The 16,539-nt window shown below is 44.6% G+C and overlaps 1 protein-coding gene across 2 annotated transcripts in view; it reads right to left on the minus strand.

Moving 5' to 3' along the window:
• The window catches only part of CARNMT1 (carnosine N-methyltransferase 1), a 63,110-nt gene that overhangs the window by 21,952 nt on the left and 24,619 nt on the right, over positions 1-16,539 (minus strand). For both annotated transcript variants that reach the window (XM_075340203.1, XM_075340194.1), the window contains exons 3-5: positions 7,557-7,720; positions 4,263-4,403; positions 1,331-1,509 (exon numbers count right to left, since the gene is read on the minus strand). In XM_075340203.1, the coding sequence (XP_075196318.1) occupies positions 1,331-1,509; positions 4,263-4,403; positions 7,557-7,720 (484 nt within the window). The remainder of the gene's footprint in view (positions 1-1,330; positions 1,510-4,262; positions 4,404-7,556; positions 7,721-16,539) is intronic.

Below are 16,539 nucleotides of genomic sequence, written 5' to 3' on the forward strand. Positions count from 1 at the left end.
CCCACGATTGCTCAGTTTGGCTGGACGGCCAGGTCTAGGAAGAGTTCTAGTGGTACCAAGCTTCTTCCATTTAAGGATTATGGAGGACATTGTGCTCTTAGGAACCATGAGTACTGCAGAAATTATTTTGTAACCTTGGCCAGATTTGTGCCTTGCTACAATTCTGTCTCGGAGCTCCTTGGGCAGTTCCTTTGACCTCATGATTCTCATATGGTGTGACATGCACTGTGAGCTGTGGAGGTCTTATATAGGTGTGTGCCTTTACAAATCAAGTCGTATCAGTTTAATTATACACAGCTGGACTCCAAGGAAGGAGTAGAACCATCTCAAGGAGGATCACAAGGAGATGGACAGCACGTGACTTAAATATGAGTGTCTGAGCAAAGGGTCTGAATACTTATGACCATGTGATATTTCAGTTTTTCTTCTTTAATAAATTTGCAAAAATTTCTACATTTGTTTTTTTCTGTCAAGATGGGGTGCAGAGTGTACATTAATGAGAAAAAAAATAAACCTTTTTGAATTTTCCAAATGGCTTAAATGAAAACAGAGTGAAAAATTTAAAGGAGTCTGACTACTTTCCATACTCACTTTATATAAAAGTAAATGTGGGTGCACGTGTACAGGGCTGGACCAGGAGCGGAGCCTGCATCATACAGGGGGCACACACAACAAACCGCAGCGATCAGAATGTGAACGTGTAGGAATACTTTAACCAGGATGAAATCCTCATGCACACTTGGCACACAGCTCTTTTGATATCAGCTGTCCAGTATGCCAAAGGCAAAGAAGATATGCAATATTAGCAATACCTAATATCATGTGAATGCAGCTCTAGAATAAACCACATTGACCATCATTTATGTTTATAGCCAATGTTCAGAAAGCAAGTGAAGCTCATATCCACTGGTGCAGGCGATCCTATATACAGCATTACATTATATAACCATTCCCAACTGCTTCTCATAATTGTACTAGTTTAATATTCAATACACCGTTTATTTTTGTAAAGGCAAGGGATGGTTTGTGCGCATATTGCTCATGTTATATTATGGATGGTTTGTATACGTTTATTATTTCCGCTATTTTTTTTCATGGTATTTGGCATGGTACACTTTTCTGTGGCCATCACATGGCAGGACAGATTTGTATCCAGTGGAAGAAGACGACAAGGATCCTATTGAGTCTTCAAAGCCAACAGAACCGATACAAACATCCGTTACACTTTCATCTACAGTTCCTGAAATCAGCGCAATTTTAGTTACGCAGATTTGGGGTTGGTGACATTCTGGGGACTAAATTATTTACGGGAAAACGTATATATACTCACTGTTGTCTGAATAAATTTCCTGGAAGTCTCCTGCAGTCATGGAAAAATTTGGATTGCTTGGAAGTTCGTGAGGATTGACATCGGGAAAGTACACGGGCCTTACTTGATCTATTGCTTTCACGTTGTTGCTAAACTGATGGATCCAAGGATAAAGTTTAAAAGCATTAATCTGGGAACATCTGTAACATATCAAAAGGAAAACAACTCATAGAAAACCATTTACAAAAATAGATCTAGGATAAAAACGGGTCAAGGGACTTCTCACATTATGGAGTAGGGCTTGCATGTTAATGGGGTTGTCCACTACTTAACAACCCCTTCAATATGCCAGAGTGAAACTTAAAAAACCTTATGTTAACCACCCACATCGACACCATTACAGCTGATATGACAGGACCAGTGATCGCATAACAATGTAATGTCATGTGAGGGCTGCAGGCAATCAGTAGCCACTGACTGGCTGCAGCCTTTAGTATTTCATCAGAGAGGACAAATGGAGTACTGAGGAGCAGAAGCTGGTCATTAATTGGCTGTAAGGCCCCTTTCAGACATCAGTCACAAGCCGTCGAAATGTGAAACAAACGGATCCAGTTCTGGATCCGTTTTTTTCCTATTGACTTGTTTTAGCGACGGATGGCCTCACATTACATCCGTCGTATGACAGATCCGTCGACAAATGTGACGGAGACAAAGTCCATAGTAATGTTTGTGTGCGTCAAAAAAAAACGGACCGCGACGGATCCGTCGTTTGTTGTAATGGAAGCCTATGGGTGCATGATCCGTCATCATCTGTCAAATGACGGATCAGTCAACGGATTCCATTTTTTATAACCGAGCATGCCCAGAAGTCTTCTAAAATCACTGCGGGTCAGGAAAAAAATGGTACGACGGATCCTTTTTTTCATAGGATCCGTCACATCAGTTTTACCACAATCTGCGACATATGCGTCACATCAGTCACATAATGGATTGTGACCGATGCAAAAAACTGATGTGTGAAAGAGGCCTAAGCCAGACACTGGGCACTACACGTACCTGTGTTCTATACAAGCCTCATCTGTGTGTATTTAGTCATGGCCAAAAGTGTGAGCACCCTTGAAATTGTTCCAGAAGATGAAGTATTTTTCCCAGAAAATTATTGCAATTGCATGTTTTGTTTTATACATGTTTATTTCCTTTGTGTGCATTGGAACAACACAAAAAAAACCCCAAAAAAACTGAAAAAAGGCAAATTGGACAAGATTTCACTCAAAACTCCAAAAATAGGCAAGAAAAAATTGTTGCCACCTTTCCAATATTTTGAGTAAACATTATTTTAAGCATGTGACGTTCATTCAAACTTATCTATGGCAAGTAACAGGTGTGGGCAATATGAAAATCATACCTGATACCAGATAAAGGGAGAAGTTTAATCAATCTTTGTATTGTGTGTCTGTGAAAGTGTCCAAATGCTTGATATGTTTGAAGATTAAAGGCCACATCACACTAAGCAACATCGCTAGCAACATCGCTGCTAAGGAACAACTTTTGTGACGTAGCAGCGTTCTTGCTAGTGATGTTCTTGTGTGTGACATCCAGCAACAACCTGGTCCCTGCTGTGAGGTCGCTGGTTGTTGCTGAATGTCCTGGGCCATTTTTTAGTTGTTGCTCTCCCGCTGTGAAGCACAGATCGCTATGTGTGACAGCGAGACAGCAACAACTAAATGTGCAGTGAGCAGGGAGCCGACTTCTGCGGACGCTGGTAACCACGGTAAATATCGGGTAACCAAGAAGCCCTTACCTTGGTTACCTGATATTTACCTTCGTTACCAGCGTCTGCCGCCCTCAGCTGTCAGTGCCGGCTCCTGCTCTCTGCACACATAGCTGGAGTACACATAGGGTAATTAACCCGATGTGTACTGTGGCTAGGAGTGCAGAGAACAGGAGCCGGCACTGACAGCCGAGAGCGGTGGACGCTGGTAACGAAGGTAAATATCAGGTAACCAAGGTAAGGGCTTCTTGGTTACCCGATGTTTACTATGGTTACCAGCATCCGCAGAAGCCGGCTCCCTGCACACGTAGCAGAGTACACATCGGGTAATTAACCCGATGTGTACTGTGGCTAGGTGTGCAGGGAGTCAGCGCTAAGCGGTGTGCGCTGGTAACCAAGGTAAATATCGGGTTGGTTACCCGATATTTAACTTAGTTACCAAGCGCAGCATCGCTTCCACGCGTCGCTGCTGGCTGTTGGCTGGTCACTGGTTGTTTGTGGGATCTGCCTGTGTGACAGCTCACCAGCAACCCGTGTAGCGACGCCCCAGCGATCCCTGCCAGGTCAGGTTGCTGGTGGGATCGCTGGAGCGTCGCTTAGTGTGACATCTCACCAGCGACCTCCTAGCAACTTACCAGCGATCCCTATCAGGTTATATCGTTGTTGGGATCGCTGGTAAGTTGTTTAGTGTGACTGGGCCTTAAGTCCTCATTACTTACAACCTGCTGCTTCAGTCTTTGTTGACATAGCCGCAGGGTTGACATAAAATCTACAGTACATGACGGCCAATCACTGGCCATAGTAGTCGTATATTGGCTTTCTCAGTGATTTTAAAACTATACAGGCTGTGGCAATGTTATTTTGAACCCTGGAAAATCCCTTTAAACACTGGCTCATGACTAATGTTATGCGTTGATCTTTGGGAGAAGTGTTCACTAAGCGTCTTCCAAATTGCCACCCCATCAGGTCACTTTAATTGACAGGTCTTTCCATGTGTCCTAAAATTAGGCGAAAAAAGCCTCATCAAGAACACAAATAATTTTCTCAAAAGACTCAGAAGGTTTTTCAGTAGATGCAAGATCAAGCCTTGCCCAATATTTGCAGAGTTTTGATTAAGAACTTTAGAGCCAGACTATACTAAATCCAAGCACAGCAGCCTAAAAATACTAACAGCGAACATACCTGTTAAGAACAAAATTCGAAGAGAAAAGCATAAAAAAGCTCCATTCATTTCCTTGGCAAGAATACCCATGCATTGCGATTTCCCAAGCCAATCTTCCAAGTCCAGCTCCGGGTATTAATACATTAATTTGGGAAGGATCACTGCAAAACAGGAAACATAAGAAAAAAATAGAAAAAACAAACAAAACAAAAAAAACCACAATGGAGGAAGGGCTAACATTTCATCAATGTAATACAATATACAGCCAAGGAGTATTATTAAGCGTGGAAGAGAATTGTGCTACGTAAAATATATTGATTTTCATGTTTAGCCAACAATAAGTTAAAACACATATGTTGCAAACCCTTTAGAGTTATAAGTGCAACTCATTGATGAGCTCTCATCAGCCATTATCTGTTTCGGCTGAATGGAAATGAAAAGAAGTGCTCCGGTCCATATTTAGGGACTGCTGTGAGCACTGCGCATCAGCTCCTGGTCCCTAAAAATTGCTCATCAGTATCAGATGCCTGAGCATCCCCTTTAAAAAGTGGCAACGTTAGGACTGTCTGATTATTTCTCATGTTATAGGGTGTTCCATTTCTTCTGACATGTCACGGGTAACCAGGGAACCTGGCCTTAGGGCCAGTATAGGTTCCCCTGTATTCCCTGGTTCTTGTCCCTTCCCCCAGAATGGTGGGTTGTAGAGGGGGGGGTCTTACCATCAGGGACAAGGACAGGAGATAGGGCCTTGGTTGGGGGCCCAGGCCTCCCTACCTTCAAGGATACTGCGCTCACCCTAACACCCGGAGGTACCCTTGAAGGTAGGGAGGCCTGGGCCCCCAACCAAGTCCCACAAGATAGAGTGAGACTCTGACCCAAAACCCATCACAAAACTCTGCAATAGAGGAAAGACTGTGACACATCAGCTATCAATAGAAAGAAGAGTTGGGATGTTGGATTTCAATATGCCCCATCCTTCCTTTGTTTTTCTGGGAAATAAGATGCTACCAGATGAGTCTGGCAGCAACTCACTGCTCTAACCCTTTTAAGAACGTGCATGCTCAGCAGAGCCTAGAGGGTGGAAGGGGTCAACGGGAACAGATTTTGGTTGGGTAACTTAAACACACAAACAGATTAAAAGGGGTTATCAGGTGCCATCCAGAGCCCTCACCCCTACTCAAATATGTGCACGATCAGCAGGTATAGTGCACATATCTTGGCCAACCCGTTCCATAGTCCTATTAGGAGACACTGCTTGTATAAAACTCATGACTTGCAGTCAGATTTTAATTTTTTGTTGCATTTCATATGCAAATGAGGGCTTCTCAGTGCCCCCTTTATGTGGCATGGAGCTCAGCGCCCCATTCCGCCCCCTCAACCAGCCAGCTACACTCTTCCCCTTAACTCTCTTTTCCACCTGTGATTTTCATGTGAGAGTGCGATCTGATCAAACATCGGATTGTACTCGCACCAGTGTTAATCAATGAGGCAGTGTCCTCTTGCTTACTTTTCTTCTTCACGATTCGTGCTCTCAGTGCAATCGCAGCATGCTGCGTTTTGCAGCGAGTCTCGGCTCATGCACCTCCATACAATCCTATGGGAGCGTGTGAAACATCGCACTGCACTTGTATGTTATGTGACTGCAGTACGATATACGCAGAGACAGACAGCGGCGGAGATGGGAGAAAGTGCTCCCTCCCTCTTCTTCGAGGCTGTGATATGATCACAAGATCACAACACAGTCGCATAACCCTTGGCTGATGCACGCAGCAGAAGGTCATTAGCATATCGCTTCCGATGCTCTCGCATCAGGAGTAGTACGCAAGTGAAAAAAAGCCCTTAAGCTGATTCACATTGCTCACTTCTCCAGAGTAAACACTGCCTGAACTGAATCCCTGTCCGTGCACACACACACAGACACTGCAGGAACCCAGCGATCACACATGCACACACAGTGTCTGTACAGGCACGTTCTAATCCTCTCTCCAATCTGCAGCGGTTGCTTGCTACTGTTGTGATACTGTGTGCAGTGAGCAGTCGCTGTAAACAGGAGAGAGGGATGACAGTGCAGTCGCACTAACACTGTGTGCTAGGAGTTTGAAAAAAATGAATTCAGCCATGCAGGGCTGGGGATTCAATTCATCAACACTCGCTCGCCCAGCTAATAACAATAAAAAAATATTTCTGTAATAAATGTTTGGAGCGGTTTGACTGATACAGGGGGATTCTTTCCTATTTTGCTTACAATGATTACTTTTTTATTTTCCTATTCTCTTACTATGGGGCCGAGGTTAGTAGGAATACCTATACACTCCTTTGGTGTTCCCATATACTGATCTCTAATAAGGCCATGTGCCCATGGGAGCTTGCTTCTGCGGATTTTGCCGCGGAAAAGCTGCGGCTTTATCTGGATTTTCCAGATAAATCCGCAGGTTTTAGCATGTACAGACACTCCCCATGTTATCCTATGGGACATGTGGAGTGTGTGTCCACGTTGCGGAATGTGCGACTGCGGAATATGTTGCGGATAAACCGCAGCTGCACATAACTGCATGTCAATTATTCCTGCGGATTTACCTGCGGATGGTCCCATACTTACCTGCCTTGAATGCAGACACCCGGTCACTTTCCCTCGGTGCACAGGAGGCTGGAGCGTGGTGGATCCATGAGCAGGAAGGAGGAGGTGGGCGGGGCCTGCACGAGCTCCGGTCATGTGACAGCCGGAGCTAGTTCAGGCCCACCCACCTTCTCCTGCACAGTGTAGAGACGCTGACAGACGCCGGAGTGAAGTGCAGTGTGATGGAGGTAAGTATGAACTCCCCGATCACTGCAGCACTTGTTCTGCATTGAGAATGCAGTGCTTTAGCCATGATACTGTATCCTCAATGCAGAATGGCCGCAGCATATCCGCAGGACATTCCGCAAATAAACCGCAGCACAAAACAGACAAAGTTGTGCTGCGGATTTCTGGGAGCTCCTGCGGAATGTCCTGCGGATATAACCGCAGCACACTGTCCCCGTGGGCACATTTCCTTTTAGATTACTTTAAGGCTAGGTCAGGACCTCCCATTGCACAGTGACTCTATGATATTAGAGACGTCAGTGAGTTCACCATGACCTAAATGAATGCTGAATCTGTGCTCCTACATTTGGGAGCACGGTGGTGTGTACAGGATTGGGCTGACAATGACATCAGAAGAAGCAAGGTCACACTGCTGCCAGCTGAGAAGTGTAATAGAGAGGCCAACACGAAAAAGCCTCCAGATCTAGTCCAAGTACACTCCTAGGCTGCATGATCAGGAGAAGACACTTACCATTTATCTTTCGGGAAAAACTTCAGGATCTCATTGATGATGGGCTGATAACAGGCTTCTCGCTCCGATTTTCCTTCTTCGCTCCAGTCGCGTACAAACTGTTTTATTGTGGACTTCAACTTGTCCATGTCAAATGTGGAAGCAGGGGTGGTCTTCTTGTGACCCTAAGGCGAATATTTAGAGTTTAACATTAATTGCAGTTTGAGATTTACACAAAGCACCAAATTCAATTACAAAAAAACATTCTTGAAAATGGAATAAGTTGGCGTTCTGTCAATTCAAGACTTCCCTGGATAGAAATCAATGACATGTTGTTAAGATGAGCTAAAACTGTATAAGTGGGAGGCCAAATCTAGAGCTGCGCAATACAGCGAATGAAGCGGAGACTGCTGTGCACCCCACTGTTTTCAGCAGTCCAATAGACAATGAATAGAGCCAGAGACAAGCCTGCACATCCACCCTACTCAAGACAGGGCTCAGCACAGCTATATTCTATGGATCACTAGGAGTCCAAGTTATCCCCTATCCCACGAATAAGAGCCATCTTACCATTGTGGGCGTGTAAGAGGGTTTTCGAGCCCCTTCCTTCGGAGATGTTGACCATATTGTTGTTATGTAATGTTGTATGAAAATATGCCTACATAGCGATAAGGTATAAGATGGCAGGCTGATGTAGCAGTGTTAGTCATGCTAGTAAGTGAAATAGTTGGTAAGGTATTGCTATGTAGGGTTCTTGTATAGGTAGCCCTGACTGTAAAAGTAGTCCAGGGGCATTAATACCTGAGAATAGTATTAGCTGCTATAGTAGGGGCTAGTGAGAGGATGGGGTAAGCTTTCTGATAGGGAAGGCTAGGTAGAGCTGCTGGGGAACTTATGTCGCCATGCAGAACGAGCTATTGCCCTGGTAATTGCTGGGGCAGTCGGAGGCTCATGAAGAGTGGCAGTTGCACATATATACGTTTGCTACAGACGGACACCCGAACGTAGTCGACTACGTTCGGGTGCTGCCTGCAGAAAACGTATATGCACGAAAATGGTACAAAACAGAGCACACGCTAATGTAGTGTGCTCCATTACAGTCAATGGCCCTGTAGGCGCATGCGTCCGAAACACGCATTGCAGGGTGGGGGAGGGGCGGCTTGGAAGGATGCGCCGACGGGACCACTGAACGTAAGGCAAAAGGCAATGTGAAAGTAGCTTCCGGTCCTGGATGGTACACATCAGACCTTGGAACAAAGACGCCCTCTAGTGAACAATGGTCACCTCTCATGGGTATGACAAAGGATAAGGTCCTGCCTGCCACAATAATCTGAAGGAGAATGGGTGGTGGTGATGAAGAAAAGGGCAGAGGAGACCCCACCCTGGGAGTGGAGTGAAGAAGCTGATCCCACAGAAGAGCAGGCCGCCGCCATTTTCGGTGCAGGAAGATAGTGAGATGGAGTGACACAAGGTAAAGTTTGAGAAAGAGGGGCTTGGGTCCCCGATCCACAGAGGTCCTGGCCTGGTGTCCTGGAAAAGATGACCACCAGGAGGAGAACCATGTAGTGGCAGAAAGGATTTACACTGCAGCACTCCCTGTTGTGCTAGTTGCACCCAGTAAGAAAACCAAGGACTGTTCCACATTCCTGAGGAAGCGGGTCAAGAGACCATGCTCAGTGGACAATCCCTGAAGTTGGTCAAATGCGGCCAAAGTTAGTGTTTGCTTTGATTTCCCCCAATCCAAGTTTTGTTTATACACACTGCGCATCCCTCTGCTGGACTGCAAGGCAAGACCCTGTTGTGTGGACTCTGCTGTTCAGGTGCTAGTGCTCACAAGGAGGGAGGAGGAACAATGGGCAACCCAAAGTAACAGCGGAGGTGGAATGGACATTTGCAACATTGGAAGAATTATACCCAGGGAAAGAAGTAGTAGTAGTAGTAGTAGTAGTAGTAGTAGTAGTAGTAGTAGTAGTAGTAGTAGTAGTAGTAGCAGTAGCAGCAGCAGCAGCAGCAGCAGCAGCAGTAGCAGTAGTAGTAGTAGTAGTAGTAGTAGCAGCAGTGAAAGTCATATTAGTGAAATAGTTGGTAAAGTATTGCTATCTAGGGTTCTTGTATACGTAGCCCTGACTGTTAAAGTAGTTCAGGGCATTCAAACCTGACAATAGAATTAGCTTCTATAGTAAGGGCTAGTGAGAGGATAGACAAAGCTTTCTGATAGGAAAGACTAGGTAGTACTGCTGCAGAATGAGCTGTTGCCCTGGTAACAGCTAGGGCAGATGGAGGCTCATGGAGAGAGGCAGTTGGGAGACCGGTCTCTGCAGAGAGATGATGAACGTGTAGCTGCCGCAGGGGTAGAAACAATATCCCAGAGGGTTTCACGATTCTAAAACTGAAGGATTGGGCTACTGTAGAGTTCAGTGAGTGCAGCCGTCTAGGAGGATGTGAAGGAATACCCTGAAGTGTAACATACCATGTAAATGCTTGTTAACAAGTTGATGCCAAGTAAAGAAGTGCTGTTATCTAGTACAATGGTGTGCAGCCTGATTGGTATGCGACAGACCGCAACCCTAATGTATGTAAAAGTGCCAGATCGCGCTACTGAGGACTACACCTGACAACGACTACCGCGTCCTCAGGCACCCCTTCCAGGAATAATGTTCTATCATACAGACAAATAGGGATGCAGTGGCCTCTTTAACATTAAACTCCAATGATGAGGGGTGTACTCACCACCTCCTTAGTATTACACCACATCTTCTTAGTATGACACCACAAGGATAAGAAGGGTGTAGATGTTTCTAAAATTGAACCACAATGACAAGAGGGGGTGCAGTGTTCTCCTTGGTATTAAACCACAATGATGAGGGGTGCAGTGTTCTCCTTAGTATTACACCACAATGATGAGGGGTGTAGTCACCACTTCCTTAGTATTACACCACAATGATGAGGGGTGTAGTCACCACCTCCTTAGTATTACATCACAATGATGAGGGGTGTAGTCACCACCTCCTTAGTATTACACCACAATGATGAGGGGTGTAGTCACCACTTCCTTAGTATTACACCACAATGATGAGGGGTGTAGTCACCACCTCCTTAGTATTACATCACAATGATGAGGGGTGTAGTCACCACCTCCTTAGTATTACACCACAATGATGAGGAGTACAGTGTTCTCCTTAGTATTACACCACAATGATGAGGGGTGTAGTCACCACTTCCTTAGTATTACACCACAATGATGAGGGGTGTAGTCACCACCTCCTTAGTATTACACCACAATGATGAGGAGTACAGTGTTCTCCTTAGTATTACACCACAATGACGAGGGGTGTAGTCACCACCTCCTTAGTATTACACCACAATGATGAGGGGTGTAGTCACCACCTCCTTAGTATTACACCACAATGATGAGGAGTACAGTGTTCTCCTTAGTATTACACCACAATGATGAGGGGTGTAGTCACCACTTCCTTAGTATTACACCACAATGATGAGGGGTGTAGTCACCACTTCCTTAGTATTACACCACAATGATGAGGGGTGTAGTCACCACTTCCTTAGTATTACACCACAATGATGAGGGGTGTAGTCACCACTTCCTTAGTATTACACCACAATGATGAGGAGTACAGTGTTCTCCTTAGTATTACACCACAATGATGAGGGGTGTAGTCACCACTTCCTTAGTATTACACCACAATGATGAGGGGTGTAGTCACCACCTCCTTAGTATTACACCACGATGATGAGAGGTACAGTGTTCTTAGTATTACACCACAATGACGAGGGGCGTAGTCAACAGCTCCTTAGTATTACACCACGATGATGAGGGGTGTAGTCACCACTTCCTTAGTATTACACCACAATGATGAGGGGTGTAGTCACTTCCTTAGTATTACACCACAATGATAAGGGGTACAGTGTTCTCCTTAGTATTACACCACAATGATGATGGGTACAGTGTTCTCCTTAGTATTACACCACAATGATGAGGGGTGTAGTCACCACCTCCATAGTATTACACCACAATGATGAGGAGTACAGTGTTCTCCTTAGTATTACAACACAATGATGAGGGGTGTAGTCACCACTTCCTTAGTATTACACCACAATGATGAGGGGTGTAGTCACCACCTCCTTAATATTACACCAAAATGATGATGGGTATAGTGTTCTCCTTAGTATTACACCACAATGATGAGGGGTGTAGTCACCACTTCCTTAGTATTACACCACAATGATGAGGGGTGTAGTCACCACTTCCTTAGTATTACACCACAATGATGAGGGGTGTAGTCACCACGTCCTTAGTATTACACCAAAATGATGATGGGTATAGTGTTCTCCTTAGTATTACACCACAATGATGAGGGGTGTAGTCACCTCCTTAGTATTACACCACAATGATGAGGGGTACAGTGTTCTCCTTAGTATTACACCACAATGATGAGGGGTGTAGTCACCACCTCCTTAGTATTACACCACGATGATGAGAGGTACAGTGTTCTTAGTATTACACCACAATGACGAGGGGCATAGTCACCAGCTCCTTAGTATTACACCACAATGATGAGGGGCGTAGTCACCACTTCCTTAGTATTACACCACAATGATGAGGGGTGTAGTCACCTCCTTAGTATTACACCACAATGATGAGGGGTGTAGTCACTTCCTTAGTATTACACCACAATGATAAGGGTTACAGTGTTCTCCTTAGTATTACACCACAATGATGATGGGTACAGTGTTCTCCTTAGTATTACACCACAATGATGAGGGGTGTAGTCACCACTTCCTTAGGATTACACCACAATGATAAGGGGTACAGTGTTCTCCTTAGTATTACAACACAATGATGAGGGGTGTAGTCACCACTTCCTTAGTATTACACCACAATGATAAGGGGTACAGTGTTCTCCTTAGTATTACACCACAATGATGAGGGGTGTAGTCACCACCTCCATAGTATTACACCACAATGATGAGGAGTACAGTGTTCTCCTTAGTATTACAACACAATGATGAGGGGTGTAGTCACCACCTCCTTAGTATTACACCACAATGATGAGGGGTGTAGTCACCACTTCCTTAGTATTACACCACAATGATGAGGGGTGTAGTCACCACTTCCTTAGTATTACACCACAATGATGAGGGGTGTAGTCACCACTTCCTTAGTATTACACCACAATGATGAGGAGTACAGTGTTCTCCTTAGTATTACACCACAATGATGAGGGGTGTAGTCACCACTTCCTTAGTATTACACCACAATGATGAGGGGTGTAGTCACCTCCTTAGTATTACACCACAATGATGAGGGGTACAGTGTTCTCCTTAGTATTACACCACAATGATGAGGGGTGTAGTCACCACCTCCTTAGTATTACACCACGATGATGAGAGGTACAGTGTTCTTAGTATTACACCACAATGACGAGGGGCGTAGTCAACAGCTCCTTAGTATTACACCACGATGATGAGGGGTGTAGTCACCACTTCCTTAGTATTACACCACAATGATGAGGGGTGTAGTCACTTCCTTAGTATTACACCACAATGATAAGGGGTACAGTGTTCTCCTTACTATTACACCACAATGATGATGGGTACAGTGTTCTCCTTAGTATTACACCACAATGATGAGGGGTGTAGTCACCACCTCCATAGTATTACACCACAATGATGAGGAGTACAGTGTTCTCCTTAGTATTACAACACAATGATGAGGGGTGTAGTCACCACTTCCTTAGTATTACACCACAATGATGAGGGGTGTAGTCACCACTTCCTTAGTATTACACCACAATGATGAGGGGTGTAGTCACCACCTCCTTAATATTACACCAAAATGATGATGGGTATAGTGTTCTCCTTAGTATTACACCACAATGATGAGGGGTGTAGTCACCACTTCCTTAGTATTACACCACAATGATGAGGGGTGTAGTCACCACTTCCTTAGTATTACACCACAATGATGAGGGGTGTAGTCACCACGTCCTTAGTATTACACCAAAATGATGATGGGTATAGTGTTCTCCTTAGTATTACACCACAATGATGAGGGGTGTAGTCACCACCTCCTTAGTATTACACCACAATGATGAGGGGTGTAGTCACCACTTCCTTAGTATTACACCACAATGATGAGGGGTGTAGTCACCACGTCCTTAGTATTACACTAAAATGATGATGGGTATAGTGTTCTCCTTAGTATTACACCACAATGATGAGGGGTGTAGTCACCTCCTTAGTATTACACCACAATGATGAGGGGTACAGTGTTCTCCTTAGTATTACACCACAATGATGAGGGGTGTAGTCACCACCTCCTTAGTATTACACCACGATGATGAGAGGTACAGTGTTCTTAGTATTACACCACAATGACGAGGGGCATAGTCACCAGCTCCTTAGTATTACACCACAATGATGAGGGGCGTAGTCACCACTTCCTTAGTATTACACCACAATGATGAGGGGTGTAGTCACCTCCTTAGTATTACACCACAATGATGAGGGGTGTAGTCACTTCCTTAGTATTACACCACAATGATAAGGGTTACAGTGTTCTCCTTAGTATTACACCACAATGATGATGGGTACAGTGTTCTCCTTAGTATTACACCACAATGATGAGGGGTGTAGTCACCACTTCCTTAGTATTACACCACAATGATAAGGGGTACAGTGTTCTCCTTAGTATTACAACACAATGATGAGGGGTGTAGTCACCACTTCCTTAGTATTACACCACAATGATAAGGGGTACAGTGTTCTCCTTAGTATTACACCACAATGATGAGGGGTGTAGTCACCACCTCCATAGTATTACACCACAATGATGAGGAGTACAGTGTTCTCCTTAGTATTACAACACAATGATGAGGGGTGTAGTCACCACCTCCTTAGTATTACACCACAATGATGAGGGGTGTAGTCACCACTTCCTTAGTATTACACCACAATGATGAGGGGTGTAGTCACCACTTCCTTAGTATTACACCACAATGATGAGGGGTGTAGTCACCACGTCCTTAGTATTACACCACAATGATGAGGGGTGTAGTCACCACCTCCTTAGTATTACACCACAATGATGAGGGGTGTAGTCACCACCTCCTTAGTATTACAACACAATGATGAGGGGTGTAGTCACCACTTCCTTAGTATTACACCACAATGATGAGGGGTGTAGTCACCACTTCCTTAGTATTACACCACAATGATGAGGGGTGTAGTCACCACCTCCTTAGTATTACACCACAATGATGAGGGGTGTAGTCACCACCTCCTTAGTATTACAACACAATGATGAGGGGTGTAGTCACCACTTCCTTAGTATTACACCACAATGATGAGGGGTGTAGTCACCACTTCCTTAGTATTACACCACAATGATGAGGGGTGTAGTCACCACTTCCTTAGTATTACACCACAATGATGAGGGGTGTAGTCACCACGTCCTTAGTATTACACCAAAATGATGATGGGTATAGTGTTCTCCTTAGTATTACACCACAATGATGAGGGGTGTAGTCACCACTTCCTTAGTATTACACCACAATGATGAGGGGTGTAGTCACCTCCTTAGTATTACACCACAATGATGAGGGGTACAGTGTTCTCCTTAGTATTACACCACAATGATGAGGGGTGTAGTCACCACCTCCTTAGTATTACACCACGATGATGAGGGGTGTAGTCACTTCCTTAGTATTACACCACAATGATAAGGGGCGTAGTCACTTCCTTAGTATTACACCACAATGATAAGGGGCGTAGTCACCAGCTCCTTAGTATTACACCACAATGACGAGGGGCGTAGTCACCACCTCCTTAGTATTACACCACAATAATGTGGGGTGTAGTCACCACCTCCTTAGTATTACACCACAATGATGAGGGGTGTAGTCACCTCCTTAGTATTACACCACAATGATAAGGGGCGGCACGGTGGCTCAGTGGTTAGCACTGCAGTCTTGCAGCGCTGGGGTCCTGGGTTCAAATCCCACCAAGGACACCATCTGCAAAGAGTTTGTATGTTCTCCCCGTGTTTGCGTGGGTTTCCTCCGGGTTCTCCGGTTTCCTCCCACACTCCAAAAACATACAGATAGGGACTCTAGATTGTGAGCCCCAATGGGGACAGTATTGCCAATGTATGTAAAGCGCTGTGGAATTAATAGCGCTATATAAATGAATAAAATTATTATTATTATTATTATTATTGTAGTCACCAGCTCCTTAGTATTACACCACAATGACGAGGGGCGTAGTCACCACCTCCTTAGTATTACACCACAATAATGTGGGGTGTAGTCACCACCTCCTTAGTATTACACCACAATGATGAGGGGTGTAGTCACCTCCTTAGTATTACACCACAATGATGAGGGGTGTAGTCACTTCCTTAGTATTACACCACAATGATAAGGGGTACAGTGTTCTCCTTAGTATTACACCACAATGATGATGGGTACAGTGTTCTCCTTAGTATTACACCACAATGATGAGGGGTGTAGTCACCACCTCCATAGTATTACACCACAATGATGAGGAGTACAGTGTTCTCCTTAGTATTACAACACAATGATGAGGGGTGTAGTCACCACTTCCTTAGTATTACACCACAATGATGAGGGGTGTAGTCACCACTTCCTTAGTATTACACCACAATGATGAGGGGTGTAGTCACCACCTCCTTACTATTACACCAAAATGATGATGGGTATAGTGTTCTCCTTAGTATTACACCACAATGATGAGGGGTGTAGTCACCACTTCCTTAGTATTACACCACAATGATGAGGGATGTAGTCACCACCTCCTTAGTATTACACCACAATGATGAGGGGTGTAGTCACCTCCTTAATATTACACCACAATGATGAGGGGTGTAGTCACTTCCTTAGTATTACACCACAATGATAAGGGGTACAGTGTTCTCCTTAGTATTACACCACAATGATGATGGGTACAGTGTTCTCCTTAGTATTAC

Source organism: Anomaloglossus baeobatrachus, chromosome 1 (assembly GCF_048569485.1).
Source record: "Anomaloglossus baeobatrachus isolate aAnoBae1 chromosome 1, aAnoBae1.hap1, whole genome shotgun sequence".
In the NCBI taxonomy this organism is placed as follows: Eukaryota; Metazoa; Chordata; class Amphibia; order Anura; family Aromobatidae; genus Anomaloglossus; species Anomaloglossus baeobatrachus.